This window comes from Notamacropus eugenii, chromosome 1, assembly GCF_028372415.1.
Source record: "Notamacropus eugenii isolate mMacEug1 chromosome 1, mMacEug1.pri_v2, whole genome shotgun sequence".
In the NCBI taxonomy this organism is placed as follows: domain Eukaryota; kingdom Metazoa; phylum Chordata; class Mammalia; order Diprotodontia; family Macropodidae; genus Notamacropus; species Notamacropus eugenii.
The window spans coordinates 725303713-725327378 of record NC_092872.1 but is presented as its reverse complement, the minus strand read 5'-3'; the positions used below and the strand labels follow the sequence as shown (position 1 = coordinate 725327378).

The 23666-nt window shown below is 41.0% G+C and overlaps 1 protein-coding gene across 2 annotated transcripts in view; it reads left to right on the top strand.

Moving 5' to 3' along the window:
- RMND5A (required for meiotic nuclear division 5 homolog A) overlaps positions 1-23666 on the top strand; it is a 68108-nt gene that overhangs the window by 20576 nt on the left and 23866 nt on the right. For both annotated transcript variants that reach the window (XM_072636929.1, XM_072636928.1), the window contains exon 2: positions 2063-2205. In XM_072636929.1, the coding sequence (XP_072493030.1) occupies positions 2063-2205 (143 nt within the window). The remainder of the gene's footprint in view (positions 1-2062; positions 2206-23666) is intronic.

The window sequence follows — 23666 nt, the reverse complement described above, 5'->3', positions numbered from 1 at the left end:
TAACGTGGCCCAGCACTCAGTGCTCAGGATAGGAGGGCTTCATTTGTTTGGGTAGGCTGTAAGTTAGGCTTTCAGTGACGGGGAGAGATGAAGAGTCCCCAGTGGAGGCAGGAGCAAAGGCTGAAGGTGTGTGTACATTCTATTACCTTGGAGTGTGTTTGGGGAGCTCTTTGCAGAGGTTATTTGTGGGGAGGAAATGAGCAGAGGCTGCATCTCTGAGGATGCAAATTCTTCATTTACTACGTGTACTGAAGACGTTATCGTTATTGTTCATACACTTGAGTTACAGGAGGTGGAGCAGATGTAGCAATTTCACATTTTCACCACTCAGAAATAAGTGTATGTTTTGAAAGTTATTGTTCCCACCCTTCTTTGAGTTTTATTCTGTTAATCAGCATTTATTAAGTGTCTGGTACTGTGCAAGACACTGTGCTGAGCACTAGGGACAGACTTACATCTGCTCAGTCACTGATGTTTCAGCAGGAGAGACAGCGTAGCTGTGGCTGAGTAAATTCAGGGGCCATTGTGGAGGGAGAGAGCACTAACATTTGGGTTAATTGGAGAAAGCTTCATGGAGAGGAATCTTGAAGGAAAACAAGGATCATGAGAAGTAGGAGCTGAGAGACATGGGGGCATCTGGGGCTGCAGGGATTCAGAAAGGGCCCCTTGAGTTTGGGGAAGAGCCAGTGGATCCCAGGACGCACAAAGTGGAGTAGGCTGGTTCCAGATCTCACAGACCGGAACTCCTGCTTCACACTCCATGTTTGTTGTTAAAATAGAAAACTCCAGGTGGTTTGAAAGATAGACGGCTGTGTGTGTGCTAGTTAGTTTTGCCGGACTACTCTCCCAATGTCTGAAAGGCAAAGGAACACGAAATAGGGTTCTGGGAGAGCAGCCTTGCCCAGAGTTTTGGCCTAGTCCTTAAGGCTGAGCATTTGGTATTGTAGTCTAGAGGCTACAGGGAGCCATGAGTGACTCCGATAGACCTGTGTTTTGGCAGGTGTGTGGAGGGGAGAAACTTCAGGCAGAGAGATCAATCAGGAGGCTGTTTTTAAAAAATAAGTCCATGAAAGAGTTGATGTGAGAACATCAAGTTGTGTGGTTGTGTGGGTGTGATTAGGTAGAGAAAGGCGTCACTGTTCAAAGTCTGTGTGTGTGTGTGGGGGGGAGGGGGTGGAGAATGGAGCTGTATTTCCCAAGATGTGTGATTTGATGGTAAACTGCTCCCTTTGGTTGCTCTAGTGTCCCCCGACCTTACTTGCTTATCATTGACCTTAAGAATGTACATTCTTATTTTCCCAAATAAAATCAATCTGTACAAGGCTTTGGGGAAGTGGAAAGTGTTTGGGATTGATCAGGAATAACTTACTTCTTAAGTCTGACCATAGATTTCATGATGGTCAGAGGAGCTTTGGTTTTTGTGATGCTTTTTGCTTGTGTAGGGCCATAGTGATCATCAACCCAAGCTCCTCTTTCAGGGGTGTGAAGGCATAACAGGCTTCTTGTAGTGGACTTTGTCTACAAAATGATACATTAAATGAGGATTTACCCAAGTGTTTCATGTTTACTAATTAGAAAAATGCTATAACATTTTAAAAATATGGTAGGAAATGGAGCATAAATCTTGTGACTTCCTAATTTCAAAAACTCCTTTTGTTGATAGGAACACATGAGAAGGATCAATGCTTTTCTAAGCATGGGAATTTCTGCTACTAAGTCAGGACAGATGACAGTTGTTTGTGACTTGGTCTCTTAACTAGTAAGAATCAGAGGTGGGGTTTGAACTCAAGTGTTCCTTTTCTGTAAGCCTAGCCTGTGATCCTTCATCCTATTAATAGGTTAAAAGGACACCAACCTTTTCTTAGAGTTGGTGGCCTTTGTTTAAAAAAGAATGAAATAATTACATTGTTTGCTATTTTAAAATGGCAGCATCCTGCTCCCCCCTTCCCCTTATAGAATGATGCCATTGATGATTTGGGTTAATTGTTCCACCCTCATTAAGTTGAGGGAGTTGCCACCTTCCTTTGGTTTTGCTTTAGTAATTCATTTTCTCTTCATATAGGCCAAGATGGTGAATTATCAGGGACACTGTCACTTGTTTTGACACAGTGCTGTAAAAGAATAAAGGACACAGTCCAAAAACTGGCTTCTGATCACAAAGACATCCACAGCAGTGTTTCCCGGGTTGGAAAAGCCATTGATAAGGTATGTTATTTACTGTGTCTGCATTAGTAGCTAAGAGTCCTGTCATTGCTTCCAAATGAGAGGTCCTAGAGTGTTGGGGAATGGTTGGCTATGGGCTGATAACCTTGGGGGGCCTCTCGCAGTGAACAGTGGGCGCATGACACCTGGGCTACCTGTATCTTGTAAGCCCATTCTTGCCTACTGACCCCATCCCCTCCAATGGCCCTTCAGGCTGCTTCTCCCTTTCCCCTTTGGACAAAGGTGCTTTATACTAGCTTACTGTGTAGGAAGGGGCCAGGCCCTTTCTGTCCTGTACACCCCCCACCCCCACCCTCCCAATAACCCTTTTTGACTTTTAGAAAGTGAGAGTCTGCCAGAGGGAAATGAATACAGGGGACCTCTGTAGCTGGCAGATGCTGTAACTGAAACCTTTTCCTGATTCTATGTGCAAATACACCTCTTTGTAAAAGTTTCCACCTTACTACATTGTTTCCCCCTCTTACTTCCCTAAATCTAGGAGTCAGCAGGGCCTAGAACTTACAGCCATTTCATGATTTTTCGTGTTCATTTCTTTTCTCCCAGTCTACCCCTTGCAGTGGATCCAAAAGTTTCCTTCTTGTGCTCCCTACTCTATTATCCCCTTAGTAGCTAAATAGCAGTAAATCTTGGGTCCTGGTGGTTTAGGCAATATCAGTTGCCTGTCAGACTGAGTTTCCATATTATACCTTCACTTGCCTTAGGGAATGGGTTGCTTTAGGCCCTGTCTGTACCTGGTTATTGGCATTTGGCTCTGTCACTTGTGAGCCCTCTGACAACCCTTCTATGCCCTCAGCCATCTCCTTTTTGGTGTGTTCTGCCTCAGGCTCTGTGCCTCCCTTTCTTCCCCTTAACCTGGAAGCCATCCCCAAGCTGTGGCCTGTGGCTGACAGGCTCTTCTTTCTCCTTTTTTCTTGTAACTACAGTTAGACTCATTACTTAGTTGGTGCTGCTTCCTTCCATCTCCCCCAGAGTACCTCCCTGTGCCTGCATCATTTGATATGTATACTGGCCCTGCTTATCTGAGCTGGAATGTATTTTAATCTCCCAGTAGAATTGTATGCTCCTTGAGGACAGGCGCTCTCTCACTTTAAGAGTGGTTATCTTGTGCCCAGCATAGCTCCTGGTAGGAACAGAGTAGGCATTTAGCATGTTGGCTGATACAGGATCAGAGTTCGTAGATTTGGAGCTGAGAGGTAATTTAGAATTCATCTGCTCCTTGATCTTGATTTACATGTTAGGAAGATAAGGTTGTGAGAGGAGATGACCTGCCCACTGTTTCTGGGGTCATGCAGGTAGTGAATGGTAGAATTGGGTGTGGACCCCAGTTCTTTGACCCTCACCCAGTTGTTGGTTTTGAGTTGAGTGTTAGAGGAGGGAGAGAAAGATGGGGCAGAAGTCCCGTCAGATGACTGAAGGGGTGCCAGAAACCTCTGGCCAAGAGCCAGTGTCCTGGGACTTCAGGCAGGAAGGAGACTGATTTTCTAGTTTGGTCAGGTGAATTTGTCCAGGAGAGGAATTTCTTGAAAGAGGAAGCCTACGAAAGAGAAGCTTGGAGCAGTAGCATTATCATTTGAGGACATGAATGTTGGCGCTTCCCACTGTGTCTGCCTACATCTACACCTGTCTGTGTGTCTGAGGGTGATCTGAGGAGAGGGCCTTAGCAGTTAGTGAGGAGGACAAGCTTGCGGAAGGTGGGATTTGGGCAAAGTCTAGAAGGAAGCTGGGGAGAACATGAGGCATGAGTTGAAGAGTCAGAACCTTCTAGGCTGAGGGGGTAAGATAGTGGGAAGACAGACTATGCCATGTGATGGGAGCAGAAAGTGGGCCAGTGGTGTTGATATGGAGTTTCTATAGGAGAATGAGGTTTAGAAAGAGTGGATAGGTAGGAAGGGGTGGGTTTGTGAAGGGTGTTTATAGGTAGGAGCTCAGTGACCCAGGGGGCTGGAGTCAGGAAAATTGCACTCAGATTCCCAGCTGTATGACCCTGGGCCATGTACTTCCCCTCATTCCACCTCAGTTTCCTCCACTGTAACATGAGATAATAGCAGTGCCCACTTCCCAGGGTTGCCCTGAGGATGTATTTTTTTCTTAAAGCTCTTGGTACAACACGGCATCTGAACAGGCATTCTGCAAATTCTGATCCCCAAACAGAGGGATTGCTCTTTGTTCCTGGAGGTAATTGTGAGCCAATCAAACTCATTGAGGGGTGACATGGTCATCCCTGTATTTTTAGAAAAGTCGTCTTGGCAGCTGAGTGGTAGAGACTTAAGGCAGGAACTTTTGAAGCCATATGGGTGGAAGGCAGCAAAGCCCTGTACTAGGCCTGTGGTTCTAGGAGTTGAGAGAAGGAGACATCTGTGAGATGTTGTGAAGGCAACAACAAGCCATGGGTACAGATTGAGGACAGTCACTGTGGAGAGGACCAAAGGGTCATGCACTGAGGGCCCAGTTGAGATGAGATTGAACATGTTTGTAGTGGCTTCTCGGAATAGTTTTGGAATGTTTTCTAGCTCCATTTGCCAGCATATGAGTAGGAGTGAAGGAAACAGATGGTGAGGGAGTAATCCAGGGTTGGAGCTTAGCAGGACACAGTGGGTGTTTGGACAAAGGTGCAAGACAATTGAGGGGAAAGAGTAGGGTGCAGTGGAGTTGGTTCCAGTAAGGGATTGATGTAGGAAAGGGAGGAGAGTGCCACCAGGTAATGGCCCAAGAAGGATGGGAGTGATGGAGGAAATGCAAGTCACAGTGACAATGAGGGCAGGATTAAGCTTTGTGAAGAGCTATGGGAAAGAGAAGTGGAACCTTGTGGACAACAACAGGGTCAAGGAAGTGACCGTCTTTGTGTGTAGCTGAGGTGGAATAGAGGAGGAGGTTGTGAGCTTTCACATTGTGGTGCTGGAGAAGACTTTTGAGAGTCCCTTGGACGGCAAAGAGAGCAAATCAGTCAATACTTGAAGGAGATAATTCAGACTATTTACTGGAGGGACAGATATTGAAGCTGAAATAGTTGACCACGTAATGAGAAGACAGAACTCAATTGGAAACCCTGATGTTGGGAAAGGTTGAAGGCAAAAGGAGAAGGGGATGGATGAGGATGAGATGGAGAGATAGTGTCATGGAAGTGACAAACATGAACTTGGACAGATTTTGGGAAGTAGTGGAGGATAGAAGATCCATGAGGTGATGAAGAGTCGGACACAAGTGAAGGACAGTAGAACCTAAGAGGTTAGAGTGTTTGAGGATGTATCAATAAGTATGTTGAAGTTTCCTTTTTTTTTTTTGATCGTTCATGGTTCTGCATTTATTTTTAAAATTAATTAACTTATTTTTAGTTTTCTGCATTAACTTTTATAAGATTTTGAGTTCAAATTTTTCCCCCTCCCTCATTCCTCCCCTCCCTAAGACTGCATGTAAAAGATATAGACTCTACATCTGTGATCATATTAAACACATTTCCACATTAGTCATGTTGTGAAAGAAGAATCAGAACAGAAGGGAAAAACTATGAGAAGGAAAATAAAAAAAGGAAAAATAGTATGCTTCAATCTGCATTCAGAATCCATAGTTCTTTCTCTGGATGTGGATGGCATTTTCCATCATGGGTCTTTTGAAATTGGCTTAGATCATTGCATTGCTGAGAAGAGCTAAGTCTAACAGAATTGGTGCTGTGTACACTAACAGAATAACTTTGTAGCATCAGTACTACAAATAATGGAACCAATTATAGTTCTGCCCCCCTCACTCAGCATCAGTTCATATAAGTCTTTCTGAAGTCTGCCTGTTCATCATTTCTTATAGCACAATAGTGTTCCATTACATTCATATATCATAGTTTGTTCAGACATTCCCCAATTGATGGGAATCCCCTTCATTTCCAATTCTTGGTCACCACAAAAAGAGCTGCTATAAATATTTTTGTGCATGTGGGTCCTTTTCCCTTTTTGGTGATCTCTTTGGGCTACAGACCTAGTAGTGGTATTGCTGGGTCAAAGGAAGTCTGCTCTTTTGAAGGCAAGAGATGGTGAGAAGAGAGACTGTAAGCCAGGCACTGAGCCCTCCTCAGGGGAGAAGGCAGACATCCTAGGAGTAGGCAGATAAGAGCCACTAGAATCTGAACGAGTGATAATTTTAGATGGTATAAACTTGGAAGGAGGAGAGGTAGATTAGTGAGGCAGTTGAGGGAGTAACAGTGATAAACACAAAATAGCCCAGCTCCTCTATTGTGCATCATAGGGTATGAGAGAAGCCCCTATTTTAGAGCGTAGAGGGAAGTGCTGTCAGGGTCCTGTGGGAAGGGAGCAAGGGAGGGCCAGAAGAGGACTGAGGCCTAAGATGAAAGCAGGTTTGTTAGCTTGGAGCAGGAAGTCCAGAGCCCACAGTGGAAGGGGTGCGCATGTATGGAGTGGGACATTACAAGGATAGGGTTGAAGTGGTCAGACATGAGAGTGGTGAGTGGAGGAAGGGTATGGTAGCAGGCTAACCATTGAGCAGCCTGTGCTGGTGGGGCATCATTAGTTGGAGACAAGTTCATTGAGAAAAGCATGATATTAGATTGGATGTTGTTCATAAGAAAGTTTGCAAGAGAGTGGGCAGTAGAAAGACATTTTTTTCCATTTCTTTTGACTGTTCCCTGTACTTTTAATGCCAGAATGTCTTTAGATCTAAGACTGCATTATCAGATTCTTATTCATGTTTGAAAGATGGAGTGGTACATGATAAATAAAGATTTCTTTAAAAAAGGCAAGCCATGGATTACATTTTTCGCATATAATATATTTTTCTTAAATTTTAAAAATGTTTGGAGAAATAAATGATTGTCTGATTTGGATAGAACACCAGGTGATATTGTGGAGGCGTCTGCTGGTTGGAGCTGATGTAAGTGCTTAGACCCAAGGGAGGCTGGGTGAGGGAAGAGAGCTGTATTATTCAGTTTGAAACTGTGCTTTTTTCATCTGAAAGAGGGGAAATTTGCCTCATATAATGATGATGCACAGTGATCAATGATGAGTACATTAGAATGGTTGGGTGTGGGGGTTATTTTTAGCTTAGTTGGTCCCATTCACTCTGTCTCCTATTTTTGGAGGTTCTTGTTAGCCAATGCCCTTCTTAAGGCTCACAGAGCCGCGTAGACGCTCTTTCTGAGTCAGATTGCATCCTTGCCGATGTCTTCAGAGGAAAATCGTGTCATTTTCCTGCTTGTCAAAGAGCTTAATCATAGAGTGTCCCTGCTTTGGGGTGTGAAAGTCTCTAGTCAGCTTACACTTTGCCCATCTTTGAGAGGAGTTTTTCTGTAGTATTTTGTTAAGGTTTTCAGCAGTATCAGAGAAGTGGGATGAAGTCCCAAGTGACTTCAGTTAATGCAGAGTTTTGAGGACCCTTTGAGTGACCTTTCAGTTTTTGAAGAAGCTCCATTCTTCCCATTTTGCCCTGTCAGTTGCCCCTAAAGGTTGACAGTGGTTTACACTGACTCAACTTTCTTATTTACTGGATTTTGGATTCCAGTTCAGAGCTGTAGAAGTTATCCTATGAAGCCATTCAGGACAGGTGGTGAATGAGCTGACCCCATTAGCCTTTGGAATAATTTTGTAGCATCAGTACTACAAATAATGGAACCAGTTATAGTAACAGAAAACAGATGATGATTAAAGGGAATTTTATGCCAGCATGCTCTGCCAGATATGATTTTTAGCTCAAAAGGCCACCTGGCAATGAGTTCTAAAAAGCACTTCTCAGTATTTGGTAAAAGGATTCCTAATTTTTTTCTGGTTCCTTTTTGCAGTATGGAATTTATTCACCTACTGATGATAGGCAAGGCACTGAAGGCTTAGTACCAGCATTCAGAGCAGGGAAACCCATGTAGAATTCTGTTTGTGAGCATTTATTACCAATTAACTATCCAGTCTTTGACTCAGCAGGGCAGCCTTGTCCTCTAAAACTCCAGTGTTTCTTTTGAAGCCCTTCAGGTGATTCTTAAGATTTGGGCATTGGACTTAGTTATCAGTGTGCAGAAAATAGAATTGTGTCTTTGAAAAAAATGCCAGATCAATATATATGTAACATACAGCCTCCTAAAAAATCATATATCTGTATCTTTGATTGTCTTTCTTTCCTCATTCAACCAAGATGTTTATTAAGCACCTCCTCTGTGCCAGACTAGTTAGACACTGGAAATACAAAAGGCAAAACTGCATCTCTGCAATCAAGAAGATCACATGGGGATGGGGAAAACAAGTAGATACAAAATCATAAATTAGAGGTTATTGTGGGGGGTCATTAGAAGCCACAAGGTTCAGGAACGACTCTATAGGGTGGAGACAGGTAGGGGTTCCAAGAGGTGGAGGTGAGGAAGAGGAGGGAGTATGCATGTAGAGGCATCCAGATGGTACCATGATGTACGTGAGAAACAGCAGGCAGGCCAGTGCACCAGAAGGGACAGTGTGCAATAAATCCATAAAGGAGCAGGGAGCCAGATTGTGGAGCTCTTTAAATGCCAAATGGAGGGATTTGTATTTAATCCCATAGCCAGTAGGGAGCTGATAGAGTTGGCTTATAAGAATGCTTTAGTGAGACCTGTGCTTTAGGAATATGGCTTGGCAGTTGTGTGGAGGATGAATTTGGGAGAATGGACTTTACCTTGAAAATAAAATGTTCTCAAGAATAAAGTCCAAATGGTACACGATCTAGGTATAAAGATGGACACTATGGACAAATTGGTGGAGCAAGGAATAGTGTATTTATCAGATTTATGGAGAAAGGAAGAATTTTTGACTAAAGAAGAGATAGAAAGCATTATGAAGTGCAAGATGGATAATTTTGATTACATTAAACAGAAAAGTTTTTGCACAACCAAACCCAGTGCAACCAAGATTAGGAGGAAAGCAGAAAACTGGGAAAGAATTTTTGCAGCCAGTGTCAGTGATAAAGGCCTCATTTCTAAAATATATAGAGAACTGAGTCAAATGTACAAAAATACAAGTCATTCCCCAATTGATAAATGGTCAAAGGGTATGAACAGGCAGTTTTCAGAGGAAGAAATTAAAGATATCTATAGCTATATGAAAAAATGCTCTAAATCACTTTTGATTAGAGAGATGCAAATCAAAACAACTCTGAGGTACCACATCACACCTATCATATTGGCACACATGACAGAATAGGAAGATGATAAATGTTGGAGAGGATGTGGGAGAGTTGTAACACTAATACACTGTTCGTGGAGCTGTGAGCTGATCCAGCCATTCTGGAGAGCAGTTTGGAACTACACCCTGAGGGCTACAAAAATATGCATACCCTTTGGCCCAGCAATAGTGCTTCTAGGACTGTATCCCCAAGAGATCATAAAAATGGGAAAGGGTCCCACATGTACAAAAATATTTATAGCGGCACTCTTTGTGGTGGCCAAAAACTGGAAATCAAGGGGATGCCCATCAGTTGGGGAATGGCTGAATAAATTATGGTGTATGAACGTAATAGAATACTATTGTGCTATGAGAAATGATGAACAGGAAGATTTCAGAGAGGCCTGGAAAGACTTACATGAACTGATGCTGAGTGAAAGGAGCAGAACCAGGAGAACTTTGTACACAGCAGTGACCACAGTGTGCGAGAGTTTTTTTCTGGTAGACTTGGAACTTCATTGCAATGCAAGGACTTAAAAACATTCCCAGTAGTCTTTTGCGGCAAAATGCCTTCCATATCCAGAGAAAGAACTTTGGAATTCATTTGCAGAATGTAGCGGATCATTTTTTTGTGTGTGTATGTATGTGTGTATTGTGTTTTGGTTTGTTATATGATTTTTTTCCCATTCATTTTAATTCTCCTACATAGTGTGACTATAGTGAAAATGTATTTAATAGGAATGTATGTGTGGAACCTACATAAAATTGTATGCCATATCAGGGAGGGAGGGGGAAGGAATAGGGAGGGAAGGGCAAAAAAATCTGGGTTATATGGTAGTGATGGTAGAACACTGAAAATAAATAAAATTAATTAATTCTAAAAAAAAAGAAAATACAGTGTTCTGAGTTACCATCCCTGCTCTCTGCCCCACCCCACCCTCCAAAGTGGGAAGGGCATGCATGGGAGTAGGCTAATCATTTAAACAAATTTTGCAATTTATTTAAAAAAAAGATGATTACAGTAGTCCATCTGAGAAATGAGGACCTGGAGTAGCATAGCAGCGTTGTAGGTAGCCACAAAGCCGTCTATGGAATTCTGAGTTTGAGATGTCTGTGTGACATTATGTTACAAGTCCACTAGGCATTTGTCATTCAGGAGAAAGACTGTGGTCATTGTATAGATCTAGGAATCATTTGGTGACAATAATTGAGGTCCACAAGACAGATACCATAAAGTGAGAAGGGAGAACAGCCCAGGGTGGGGCCTTGGCTATTCATTTTGGAGTTGGGTTGTAGAGATGAATGAGTGGAGACTGAGAAGGGACTGTGGGATGGTAGGAGAAAAGTCAGGAGATAAGAGTAAGGAAATCTCAGAGGAAAGAACACGAGGTGAAAGGCTCTTTTTATAGTTCTTCAGAGTTAGAAGGGCATTTCAAGTGATTTTTATTAGATTTTGTTCTAGAAGAAGAAACCGAGAAACAGGGGTTTGTTGTCAAAGTAAATGAGTTAATAGGAGGTTAGTTTGATGATCTCCAGCCCATTCCTAGAAGCTGCCTTGGTATTACATGTGGGCATGCAGAGTGTGCTGGTAAACATTTAACAACTGGCTCCAACCACTCAGATAGTTTTGAAATGAAGTGGAATGTAATCCTCCAGCCTAGTAAATGTCTTCTGACTAAGGCCATGCCCTTCAGGGTCCAGAGAAGAAAGCCAAAGGTGACTTTGAGAGCTGGCTGGCTTTTTTGTGTGTCAGCTTGCCAGAGTAGAAGCTAATGAATTTCTACTCCTTAGTAAATGTTTGGCTTTTTAATTTGCTTCTTTTCATTTACTCCTTTAAATTATTTTCGTTTTCAGTGCCATTTAGAAATTCTCTAGGCAATTTTGCCTCAAAGTAGAAGCAGATTAATTTCATGCTGAGCACCAAGGCATTTCATGATCTCTAATTATTCTAAAAGGGCCATAAAGTACGGTGTGGCTCTAAATTGGTGCCTTAAGATGTTGGCAGTTTTGGAACAAATCTGATCATGGCCAATTTGAGTTTTTTAAATAGTCTCTTTTACTTATTGTAGAGATTTTTTTTGTTTTATTTTAAAATTTCTTTCTAGTTTTTCAGTGTTCACTTTTATAAAGTCTGAGTTCCAAATTTTTCCTCCTCTCCAAGATGACATGAAATCTGACATAGGCTATACATGTAAAATCATATTAAACATATTTCCACATTGAGGCTTTTTATTTTAACTGGGGGACAGGGTGCTCTTTGGTAATTCAGAAGACAGTAAGCGCAAGGCAAAGTAGCAGGCTTCGGTATATTGACTACTCTGTTGTCCCTGAAGTTCTGTCTCAGGTTACTTGACTCATGTCTTACTTTGGACTCAACCAATCAAAACACTTGTGTTAAGGGGACTGTTAAAAATAGCCAAATTATGCTCATTATTCTAACCTTTCACAGCATTTCATTCATTTGCCTATCACTTGTTGGGAAGAACTTTTCCAGTTGGGAGGGATAAAAAAGTAAGGGATTAAGTAGAGAATGAGCATGTTCTCCAATCCTTTATGTTAGGGATGTTGACTTAGATCTGGAGCCTGTGTTGGGGAGTCTTTGAGAGAGAGAGAGAGAGAGAGAGAGAGAGTGTCGGATGGATAAATGGCCATGAAAGCTGGGCATAGGAATTTAGATTTGGTGTCGTCAGAAGGAATGCTTCTTAGGGGGCAGCTAGCACAGAGCTTGGTAACTAGACAAGCAGTCTAGTCCTGGGAGGAAAAGAAAAGGGACAATGGTAATCTGAAGGGTCAGCTGGTGACATTAAGTTGGTACTCAGCCTAAGGAAGACTTACAAGTGTTTGATGATAGGAGAGAGAGAGAGAGTCATAGGAAGGTGAAAGAGGGAATGAATATATTAGGTTTTTGGGGAAGCAGAAGACTGAGAATCCATATCACTGGTAGAGATGAAATTAAATTTACAGAAGAGAGGAGCATCTAGAGGAAACAATAATAGATTTATCAAGAGGCATATGAGGAAGTAAAGACATGATAGTGGTCGTTTGAGATGGTTTCTGCTTTTTTGATAATAAATTTAAGGTTAGGGTTGGAAACAGATTTTATTTGGTCATGGCAAGAGAGATGGATTGATGGTTTAAGAGAACAGTCAGGTTATAGGATTAGAACAATTTTCAAGGAGGGGATAAAGTTACATGGTAGCTTTACCTTGTAGATTATAAATTGATAGCATTTTGGACCCCTGATTTAGGTATAGAACTCCACATCGAATGGTAAGACCATAGGAATCTTCTCACTAAAATCCTTGTACTGTAAGCTATGGGAAAGTCTCATCAGTCGCTTATTTCCTCTGCTGTTGCAGGGAGAAGCTCCACTACTTTTCATCTATTTAGAAATAAAAAAGGCACGTGCAGCTCATTAGTTGCCAGTGTCCTTTTTAAAAAAAAAAAAATGAGTGCCATCTGATTTCTTTCTTCCCCATCTGTCCATTTGGACTCTTCTCCACTTTGAGATCTTCTTAAAATGTTAGTTTGTTATTGTTGTTTTCCCAGCTAGGATACAGATGTTGGACTTGGAATGAGGACAACCTGAGTTTGAATTCTGGCTCAGACATTTACTAGCTTAGACAAGCCACTTAACTTCCTCAACCTCAATTTCCTTCATTTGTGAATGAGGATAATACTAATATCTATCTCATAGGGTTGTCTTCAGGATCCAATGAGATAACATGTCTACAAAGCACTTTGCAGATAGATCTTAAAGCGCTATGTAAATAGTAGCTATTATCATTTTTCCTATCATTGTCATTATTTCCCTGTGACTTCCCTCTACCCCAACAGAATCTGCCCTTATGACTCAGAAATATGGCTGTGCGTAGAACAATCCTGCACATTGGCCATGTCTGACAGTGAATTCCTCCCCTGTGTTTACTTCACATACCTCTGGAAAATTCATGCTTCTCTGTCAGTCCTCTGAGATCCCAGTCAGTCCCTGGGAGGATGTCATGGGACCAGGGTGCCACAACTAAACCTGTGTCTCCCCCCTTCTTTGACAGACAGTAGGACTGAGGTTTGGGGAGGTGACCTGAAGTCACAGAGTCATCAGCATCCAGGAACTGTGGCTCCTTCAAAGAATCAGAGTTACTGTCATGGTTTCAACATTTTCTTCTACCCAGTGTTTATTTTGGCCTTTGTTCCAGACAGATCTGGCTCTGTGCATGGAGCAGACTGGGAAGTGACTCTTGATTTTGTGTGTGTCTTAATATTTTGATGTCATTTGTTAGTCTCCATGTTAAGACTTTAGAAAACACTGTTCAGATGCACAGGTGAGAGCATCTGATGAGCTGAGAGACCTTCATTCCTTCGATTGAAGCCGTTTCCAACATTTTTCACCACCCGGCCCTATGCCAACCTTCTCATTGAGGACCCTGTCAGATTTCTCGTGCTTCTGTAATGCTTCATATTTTTCATCTGATTATAGCTCATAGATTTAGAACTGGAAGGGACCTTCAAGGCCTTGGGTCTTATTCTCCTCATTTTCAGTCATCTTAAGCATACTACTCGAATATCAGAATGTAGATGTCTTTCATGTTATGAAAAGTGCTGCTGTAAATATTTTGGTGTATTTGGGATGAATGTGATTCTTTGAGTCCTCTGTCGTGTGTTTCACTCTATCACTGTCTCTTCTGAAAGGGGACACATCATGATGAGCCGTAAAATGAATATAAATTATAAATCACCAAGTGGCCAATGTTATGATGATACGAGGATTTTTTAAACTTGATATTTTTTTAGACACCATTTTTAACCAAATATTTATATAATGATTTATATATTCTATTTAAACTTCAGATAATATGTTGCCTTCTAATAAATAATTTGTAATTGAATGAATTGTTCTTTGGTGACTTTCAAGTAAATTTCATGTGTAAGTAAATCTACTTCATGCAGCTACTAAAAACACCCCAATTGTTATTAATTATTTCTTAAGCCCTTGTGATCATAGTTCTAGAACTTAAAGGGACCTTAAAACTCATCTAGTCCAACCTCATCCTTTTGGTAGAAGAAACTGAGGCCTAGGAGAGAGCATGGGACTTGCCTCAGATTAGTGAGGTGGGATTTGAATGGAGGTTTGGGCATTTTTATCAAGACTCTGGTGAGAGGCTCTTGGCAGGTGGGAGCTGACTGAAATCTAGAACAAATTAAAAGAGTAATGGAGAAGAGAATAATAGGTATCATGAAGGAGATGTATGATGGGAAATGATGATGGGCTGAGCCTAAGGCACACATCCCATGGCTCTCCTACGATCTTCATAATATTGAGGGGAAAAAAATGACCAAGGCCTCTGGCACATTGGGTGGATCTCCCCCTTGGCAGGTTCATGGAAAGACATGGTTAAAAGTACTATGGGATGGGCAGGCTTCCATCTGTGCTGTTGGAGAGAATATCCAAGCCTAGAATATCCAAGCAGAGGTGTACATGGCATGCTTGTCAAATTGGAAGGAATGGCTGACATGTGGAATGACAGAGGAAGAATCCAAATGGGTCTCAACAGTTCAGAGTTTGGTGCTAAAATAAATGGAGCAGACGATGGCAAAGTACAGCCTCTCCATATTTTTGGAGATGATTTCATGAGTTGCTATGACCAAAAATATTGATTACATTCTGGTTAATGAAGTTTTTCCAAACTCAGCTAGGCTGGCCTTTGGTTGGCAGTGCCATTGGACCCTTACTGGTGAAATGGAAATAAAATTTTGTCTGTTAAACAACTGAGACATTTTCTTACTTAAACTTTTTATGTTATTTAAAAAATACCTCAAATTTATTATATAATATGAAATATTGAGGAAAGACCAAAATTTATTTTTTTTTGTTTTATTTCATTATTTCATTCGAATTAATTTTCATTCCAGTTGTTTTCATAATAGCATTTATTAAACTCTGATGACCTTCCCCACTGTTTGCACCTGTATATGATATAGATAATTATATCTATTGTATTGGGTTCTATTTTAGGGATCTCTGTTGTGTTTTGTAGATTCTTACATATTTTTGTCTGCTGCCAGATAGTTTTGATAAGGACGGCTTTCAAATTTGCCCAGACTTTCCTTTGTTATAAGAGATGTCTCTGAAAAAGTGAGTTGGGGAGGTTAACATCAAGAAATGTAGGTGATTTGAAAACAAAGATACCAATTAATAAAGTCTGCTAAGGCAAGTCCTACGTTGACTTTTTAAAAAAAGTGTTTTTGGCCCTTTTTTCATATACATTTGAACTTGTTGGAATTTTTAATTGTATTAAATTAAAATAATGAATTCAGACATTTCTAGCATATTCAAATGTTATTTCATAGACTGTTCCTCTGGCTAATGAGGTCTTCCTTTGTTACAGGGTAAGGTATCAATTCATTAGCCTAGTGTTTATTGCCTCTGCACCATCTGACTTGCTCTCTACAAGTTTTTTTTTTCTTCAGTTGTTTTATTGACTCTTTCAAAAAAATTTCATATTACTACCCATCTTGTATATTTTTGTTAAATTGAACTACTAGCTTTTTCCTGATCTCAGCATACCCTCTTACCCAAATTTTTGGATAGGTTTTCCTTAGCTTCTGGAATGTATTCCCTTTTCATATTTGATATTTCTTTCTTACTAGTCAAAAATTAGCTAATTAATCTCTTCTTATTTCCTAATAAAGTATTCCATTGTACTTCAGTATTTTTACATGACTGTGTATCAGTATTTTTTTTTAATTTATTAATTTAACTTTTAACATTCATTTTCACAAAATTTTGGGTTCCAAATTTTCTCCCCGTTTCTCCCCTCCCCCAACTCCAAGCATTCTAATTACCCCTATCACCAATCTGCCCTCTCTTCTAACATCCCTCCCTTCCCTTGTCCCCATCTTTTCTTTTGTCCTGTAGGGCCAGAAAACTTTCTATATCCCATTACCTGTATTTCTTATTTCCTAGTAGCAAGAACAATACTCAGCAGTTGTTCCTAAACCTTTGACTTCCAACTTCTTTTCATCCCTCCCTCCCCTCCCATTCTCTTTGGGAAGGCAAGCAATTCAATATAGGCCATATCTGTGCAGTTTTGCAAATGACTTCCATAATAGTTGTGTTGTGTAAGACTAACTATATTTCCCTCCATCCTATCCTGCCCCCCATTGCTTCTATTCTCTCTTTTGATCCTGTCCCTCCCCAAGAGTGTTGACTTCAAATTGCTCCCTCCTCCCAATGCCCTCCCTTCCATCATCCCTCTTATCCTGCTTATCCCCTTCTCACCCACTTTCCTGAATTGTAAGATAGGTTTTCATACCAAAATGAGTGTGCATTTTATTCCTTCCTTTGGTCGAATGTGATGAGAGTAAGCTTCATGTTTTTCTCTCACCTCCCCTCTTTTTCCCTCCACTGAAAAGTCTTTTGCTTGCCTCTTTTATGAGAGATAATTTGCCCCATTCCATTTCTCCCTTTCTCCTCCCAATATATTTCTCTCTCATCCCTTAATTTCATTTTTTTAGGATATAATCCCATTCTATTCAATTCACTTTGTGCTCTGTGTGTGTGTGTGTGTGTGTGTGTGTATGTATGTGTGTAATCCTACCAACTACCCAGATACTGAAAAGTTTCAAGAGTTACAAATATTGTCTTTCCATGTAGGAATGTAAACAGTTCAACTTCAGTAAGTCCCTTATGACTTCTCTTTGCTGTTTACCTTTTCATGCTTCTCTTCATTCTTGTGTTTGAAGGTCAGATTTTCTTTTCAGTGCTGGTCTTTTCATCAAGAATGCTTGGCAGTCCTCTATTTCACTGAAAGACCATTTTTTCCCCTGAAGTATTATACTCAGTTTTGCTGGGTAGGTGATTCTTGGTTTTAGTCCTAGTTCCTTTGACTTCTGGAATATCATACATATTCCATGCCCTTCGATCCCTTAATGTAGAAGCTGCTAGATCTTGTGTTATCCTGATTGTATTTCCACAATACTTGAATTGTTTCTTTCTAGCTGCTTGCAATATTTTCTCCTTGACCAGGGAACTCTGGAATTTGGCCACAATGTTCCTAGGAGTTTCTCTTTTTGGATCTCTTTCAGGAGGTGATCAGTGGATTCTTTCAATACTTATTTTGCCCTCTGGTTCTAGAATCTCAGGGCAGTTTTCCTTGATAATTTCATGAAAGATGATGTCTAAGCTCTTTTTTGGATCATGGCTTTCAGGTAGTCCCATAATTTTTAAATTGTCTCTCCTGGATCTATTTTCCAGGTCAGTTGTTTTTCCAATGAGATATTTCACATTATCTTCCATTTTTTCATTCTTTTGGTTTTGTTTTGTGATTTCTTGGTTTCTCATAAAGTCATTAGCCTCCATCTGTTCCATTCTAATTTTGAAAGAACTGTTTTCTTCAGTGAGCTTTTTAATCTCCTTTTCCATTTGGCTAATTCTGCTTTTGAAAGCATTCTTCTCCTCATTGGCTTTTTGAACCTCTTTTGCCAATTGAGTTAGCCTATTTTTCAAGGTGTTATTTTGTTCAGCATTTTTTTGGGTCTCCTTTAGCAAGGTGTTGACCTGGTTTTCATGCTTTTCTTGCATCTCTCTCATTTCTCTTCCCAATTTTTCCTCCACCTCTCTAACTTGATTTTCAAATTCCTTTTTGAGCTCTTCCATGGCCTGAGCCCATTGAATATTTATTTTGGATGTTTGGGATACAGAAGCCTTGACTTCTATGTCTTTCCCTGATGGCAAGCATTGTTCTTCCTCATCTGAAAGGATGGGAGGAGATATCTGTTCAACAAGAAAGTAACCTTCTATGGTCTTATTTTTTTTCCCTTTTTTGAGCATTTTCCCAACCAGTTGCTTGACTTTTGGGTCCTTTGTCAAGAGTAGGGTGTACTCTGGGAATCTGTGAGATCTCAGTTCCTCCAAGGTGGCACAATCAAGCGTGTACTGGTCTGGATGTAGAGAGGAATTTTTATGCCCAGAATCTTAGCATTTACCTCTCCACAGCCACCTGGCCTCCAGTTCCCAAGTCAGCACTGGGGGCTGGTTTTCAGATAAGCTGGATGGGCAGGGCCACCAATCAGCTCGGGCAGGGCCACCAATCAGCTCGGGCAGGGCCTCCACCCAGGGCTGAGGTAAGACTCAGCTCTTTGGTGCCCTCAGGGGTTTTATGCTGCAACCGTGGAGCTTCCATATGGGCTGCTGTGCATCCTCTGTGGCTGCTGCCTGCTGCTGGAGCTATGGGAAGGTACTTCTCCCTTCCTGGCCAGCTGATAAAACCCCGTCACTGACCTTTGGCGCCTGTGGGTTAAGGGATCTGAGGACCTGCTGCTGGGACTGGAGATTCTGCCCCCGAGGTGTCCTCCTCCCCGAATCTCGTCGTGCCGCGGGCTGGGCTCTGCGCTCGGCTCCGCGTCCGGTGCACCCGACGTTTCTGTGGGCCAGGTGGGCAGGAAATCTCCTCCACTCTGTTGTTCTCCACTTCTGCTGCTCCAAAATTTGTTGAGTTCCTCTCTACAGGTATTTTATGGGCTGTGTGGGGAGACCCTGTGTAAGTGTGTCTTTCTAGTCCACCATCTTGGCTCTGCCCTTGTATAAGTATTTTTGAAAATGATTTATATTTGAGACCTTTGGTAAGGATTGTTAGGAATATATACATGGTGTGATTGAGATAACGTGGGTCATTTTATGTAAGAATCTTTTCATTATGTATTTTAAAAATTTTATGTTTTTTCTTTTACCTTTCTTTTAGCTTTGACCAAATCTGAGAGAGGAACATGAAAGTCTTTTTTGTTCAGTTGTTCAGTCATGTCAGACTCTTTTGTGACCTTGTGGCCCATAACACACCAGACCCTTTGGTCCTCCATTCTCTCTCAAAGTCTGTCCAAGTTCATGTTCACTGTTTCCATGATACTGTCTATCCATTCCATCTTCTGCTGTCCTCTTTTCTTTTTGCCTTCAATCTTTTTCAACATTAGGGTGTTTTCCAATGAATTCTGTATTCTCATTATGTGGCCAGCGTATTTAAGCTTCATCTTTAGTTTTTGACCTTCTTGAGTTAGCCTGAATTAATTTCTTTAAGCTCCTTGATGTCCAAGGGATTCTTGAAAGTATTCTAGAACTAGTACCACAGTTCAGAGGCTTCAGTTCTGTGGCACTTAGCTTTGTTTATAGTCCAGCTCTCAAAACCATACATTGCTGTTGGAAATAGCTTTAACTATATGGACCTTTGTCGGCAATGTGATGTCTCTGCTTTTTAGTATGTTGTCCAGATTTGCTATAGCTTTCCTTCCAAGGAGTGTCTTTTAATTTCATAACTGTAATTGCCATCCACAGTGATCTTTGAACCCAAGAATGTAAAATCTGATACTGCTTCCATTTTTTTCTCCTTGTTTACCAGTGATGATATCAGTTGCCAAGATCTTGGTTTTTTGGATGTTAAGCTAGCTGAAAGCTTATACTCTTCTGAACTTTCACCTTCATCAAGAGGCTTCTTAATTTTCTTCACTTTCTGCCATCAGAGTGGTATCATCTGCATATCTGGGATTATTGATATTTTCCCCAGCAACCTTAATTCCAGCTTTTGATTCATCCAGCCTGGCATTTCACATTATGCACTCTGCATATAAGTTAAATAAATAAGGTCACAATATGCAGCCTTGTTGTACTTTTACTGTTATATTTTTTGCTATATCTTGTCTTCTTGCAATTCAGTTAACTTTTCTTTTGTTACTTTTGATGCTTTGACACTTGGGGCACATAATATCCTTATTTTATCTCTTTTATATTGTAAATTTTGGGTTTTCCTTTGATAGCAAGATCACAATACCTACTTATTTGGATTCACTTGATCCCTTAGCAAATTTGTTCCAGCCTCATTTTTATTCTTTGTTTTTTAGATGTTTCTTGTTAGTTGCAGATTGGGGTTTTCTTGTCTAATCTTTTTAATTTTATTGGATTGTTTAATCTATTCAAGTTTAAATTTATGAAAGTTGGGTTTATATTTTTTCTCCATTTATCTCTTCAATATTCGGTACGATCTCTTCAGTATCTGTTCAGTGTTTTTAAAAAATTAGGATTTTGTTTTGTTTGTTAATCTTTCTCTTTTAAGATAGTACTTTATCCAAACAATTATTTTTGCTTAATCTACTGTAAGGCAGCCTATTCCTGCTCTCTTCTCCTTACCCTTGGGTCTCTCTTCCCCATTTGTCACCTCTTTCCTTAGTTTTTGAGTTTTCCTTAACTTGATTACTTTTTATTTAGTTGTCTGTTTTATTTTCTCCCCCTTTTAAAGAATCTCTAAGTAATTAATTAAAAATCGCCCCTCTTTCCCCTTCCTTTAGGTTCTTTTGTCAGTTTTTAAAAATTTTAACCTCTTTTTTCAAAAAAAATTTAATTACTTTGTTCATTTTCTATTTTAACCTCATATTCTTTGATTCCTAGTCCTTGTACCTATTTATTTCTTCTTTTACCCCAAAGAAGTGCTAGTTGGAGCACTGGATAGAACACACTGGACCTGGAGTCAGGAAAACTCATCTTCCTGAGTTCAGTTCCTGCCTCAGACGCTTCCTAGGTAGCTGTATAACCCTGGGCAAATCACTTCACCCTGTTTGCCTCAGTTTCCCCATCTGTCGGATGAGCCATAGAAGGAAATGGCAAATCATTCCAGTGCTTCGCCAAGAAAACCCCAAATAGGGTCATGAAGAGTCAGACATGACTGGAAAACGACTCAACAACATTTCTTCTTTAGTCTGTTTTTGTTCCTCATGGAATTAAGGCTTAAGGTGTTCTACTTTCTCCTACTCTTGGAAAGAATGTTGTTTAAAGGAGGTGAGACACTCTCAGAGAAGGGCAGCAAAATTCCGTCTCCCATTATAGAATCTCTCTCTTCCCACCATAAGAATGTTCTTCAGTGGGACCCCCTTCTAACACTAAGTTGGTAGAGATTCTTTCAGTCCCTCCTTTTCCTACTTCATTCTCCAAAATCCTTTTTTTGCTGGAGCAGAGACCAAAGAGTTATTTCCTGTTCATTGTTCACACTCTCTCCTTTTATGAAACTTCACTTTCTGCAGTTTGGTCCCACAGAATGCTTTGGTTCATCTGTGGAGAGCTTGTGATGTTTATTTCAGGTTTCTGTCTCTGCTGTCATCTCTCCTATTTCTTAAAATCTCTCCAAGTCACCTTGGGAATGGGTGAAGCACGACCTCTCTCACTTGATGAAAGGTAACTGCCTTCATTTTTGTCTCTGGTGCTTCCCATGTGGCGGGCACTCCACAGATGCTTGTGGTTGATGTGTTCGTTGACTGATTTCCTCAGTCCTCCCATGCCAGCCCCCAGAGGCCTTTCACAATCCTCTGGAGAGACTGTTGGGTCCCTCCTTCCTACAGCGTGTCTCTTAGAACTGAACCTCAAACCCTAGGCAGATGTGGCTGGCTCTGGTGGGTTCTGTTGGGCAGCCTCGTGGAAGGAAGCCCAAGATTGCCTTTGCTTTGGGGGCCTTCAGCAGAAGAGTTTGCAGGCCGTGTTTCCTAGGTGATTTATTGTTTAAGCACACCTCCTCCACCTGCTCATGGGAAATGGGGTTTTTGAAACCATTTGTCCCCGTTCAGCCCTGTCTCACCTCAATGTAAGTGACCCTCAGTTTATATTTTGTGTTGTGCTTCCACCTCTACTTGGCCGGACTGGCAAGTGTCCTTAACTCTTTTATCCTTCATTTCTCTATCCAGAAAAATGGGGATAACTTCTACCCAACCCTCCTCGGGAGAGGTGGGAGTCTGTGCATTGTGAAATGCGATGCAGATGTAAGATGCTGTAGTTCTGTAGAGATGCAGGTTGCAGTAATTCTGGGACATAGGCACTTGACCTCCAGTCACCCATAAGTATCTTGACCTGTTCCTCAACTCTGGTTTCTGTAGAGGTCCGTTCTCCTACGCCTTCACATTCTCTTTTATGTCCACCCACACTGTAATCCCCCTAATTTGGGCCTTCATTGGTTCTCATGTGGACCATGGCACTGCTTCCAGAGAACTCTCATTGCAGTTTGTTTTCTCTTTCCAATTCATCCTCCCTGACTGCCAGATTGATGTTCATCAAGCACAAGGGTGACTCTCTGCCAGACACCTTGTAGAACCTGGATTTTGATTTCTTTTGCTGGATAAGTGAGGTTGGATATTAAATCACAGTGATAGGACCTCAAGGATTCCCTCCCCATCCATGCTTAATTATAGCTTAAATGACTAACTGTCAAAGCAAGGGGAAAGTTGAATGGTCTAAATATCATCTGAAGGATCAGAAATTTTTCCGTTTTTACATGTATACACAATCTAATAATTAAAGGATTTTTTTTTTGGTGTAATAGTCCTCCCCTATTCACCTGGTAGATGCCTTATAAATATTTGTTGAATTCACTTGAGTTGGTAGGGAGCTATAAAATCTGGCTTAATATGTATTGTCAAACAGAACTGATTGGTCCATGACCTGTGCCAGCTGTTGTCACTGTGAAATTTATTTCATTTCATTCTCATGGAGCAAAGAACTTTTACACTTGTTGGAGGAAGACAGAGAACCTTTTACTCGGACTGTTTGAGTGAGAACCAGAAATTCACATTTGGTTTTGTTTCAGTGATGCTGAAAGACAGTTGAAGATTCTCTCTGCCCATCAAAGCCTGGGTCTGTGATTCCGGCTCACCTGTTTTTTTTGTTTTGTTTTCTTGGGTGGGTGTTCTAAAATGCTGTGCTCATTTGTGATACAAACCACTGTGTCCATTTGTAATACATGCCACTGTTTTCCCTCTCTAGACACCCACTCCCTATCCATTTGAATGGTTCTTTGTTTGGAGTCTGTTTGGGAGAGGACTTGGGGAGAGAAGAGGGGCTGGATTGTAATGCCATCTTTCTCTATTCCTAGCACTTGAGGACTTCGGGGGTGGGAGAAGACTAGGCTATCATAGAGAACAGAAAGATGAGATAGTGTGCTTAAAAGTATTGAACTATTATGCAGAATCTGATAAGCTGGAATGGAGCTCGGACTTGGCCCAGCACTGCCAGCCCCCTCCAGGCCTGGCTGACAGTAACCGCTTTCTTTCCCGTTGGTCCCTGGGTGCTTTGTGTTACTCCTTTTCAAAAAGTAAATTAATACTGAACCTTTAAGAGAGAGAGATGTCTGCAGAGAAAGTGACTAGACAAAGTGAAGCAATCTATTTCCATTTTCTACATGTGATTTTCATGATTACATCTTTATTTGTGTGCCATTGTTGTCTTAGACTACTGACTTGGCAGTTCTGTTTGGGGCAGTGATTTCTTAATGTGATTTTTTAAAAAAAATAATTTTAGAGAAG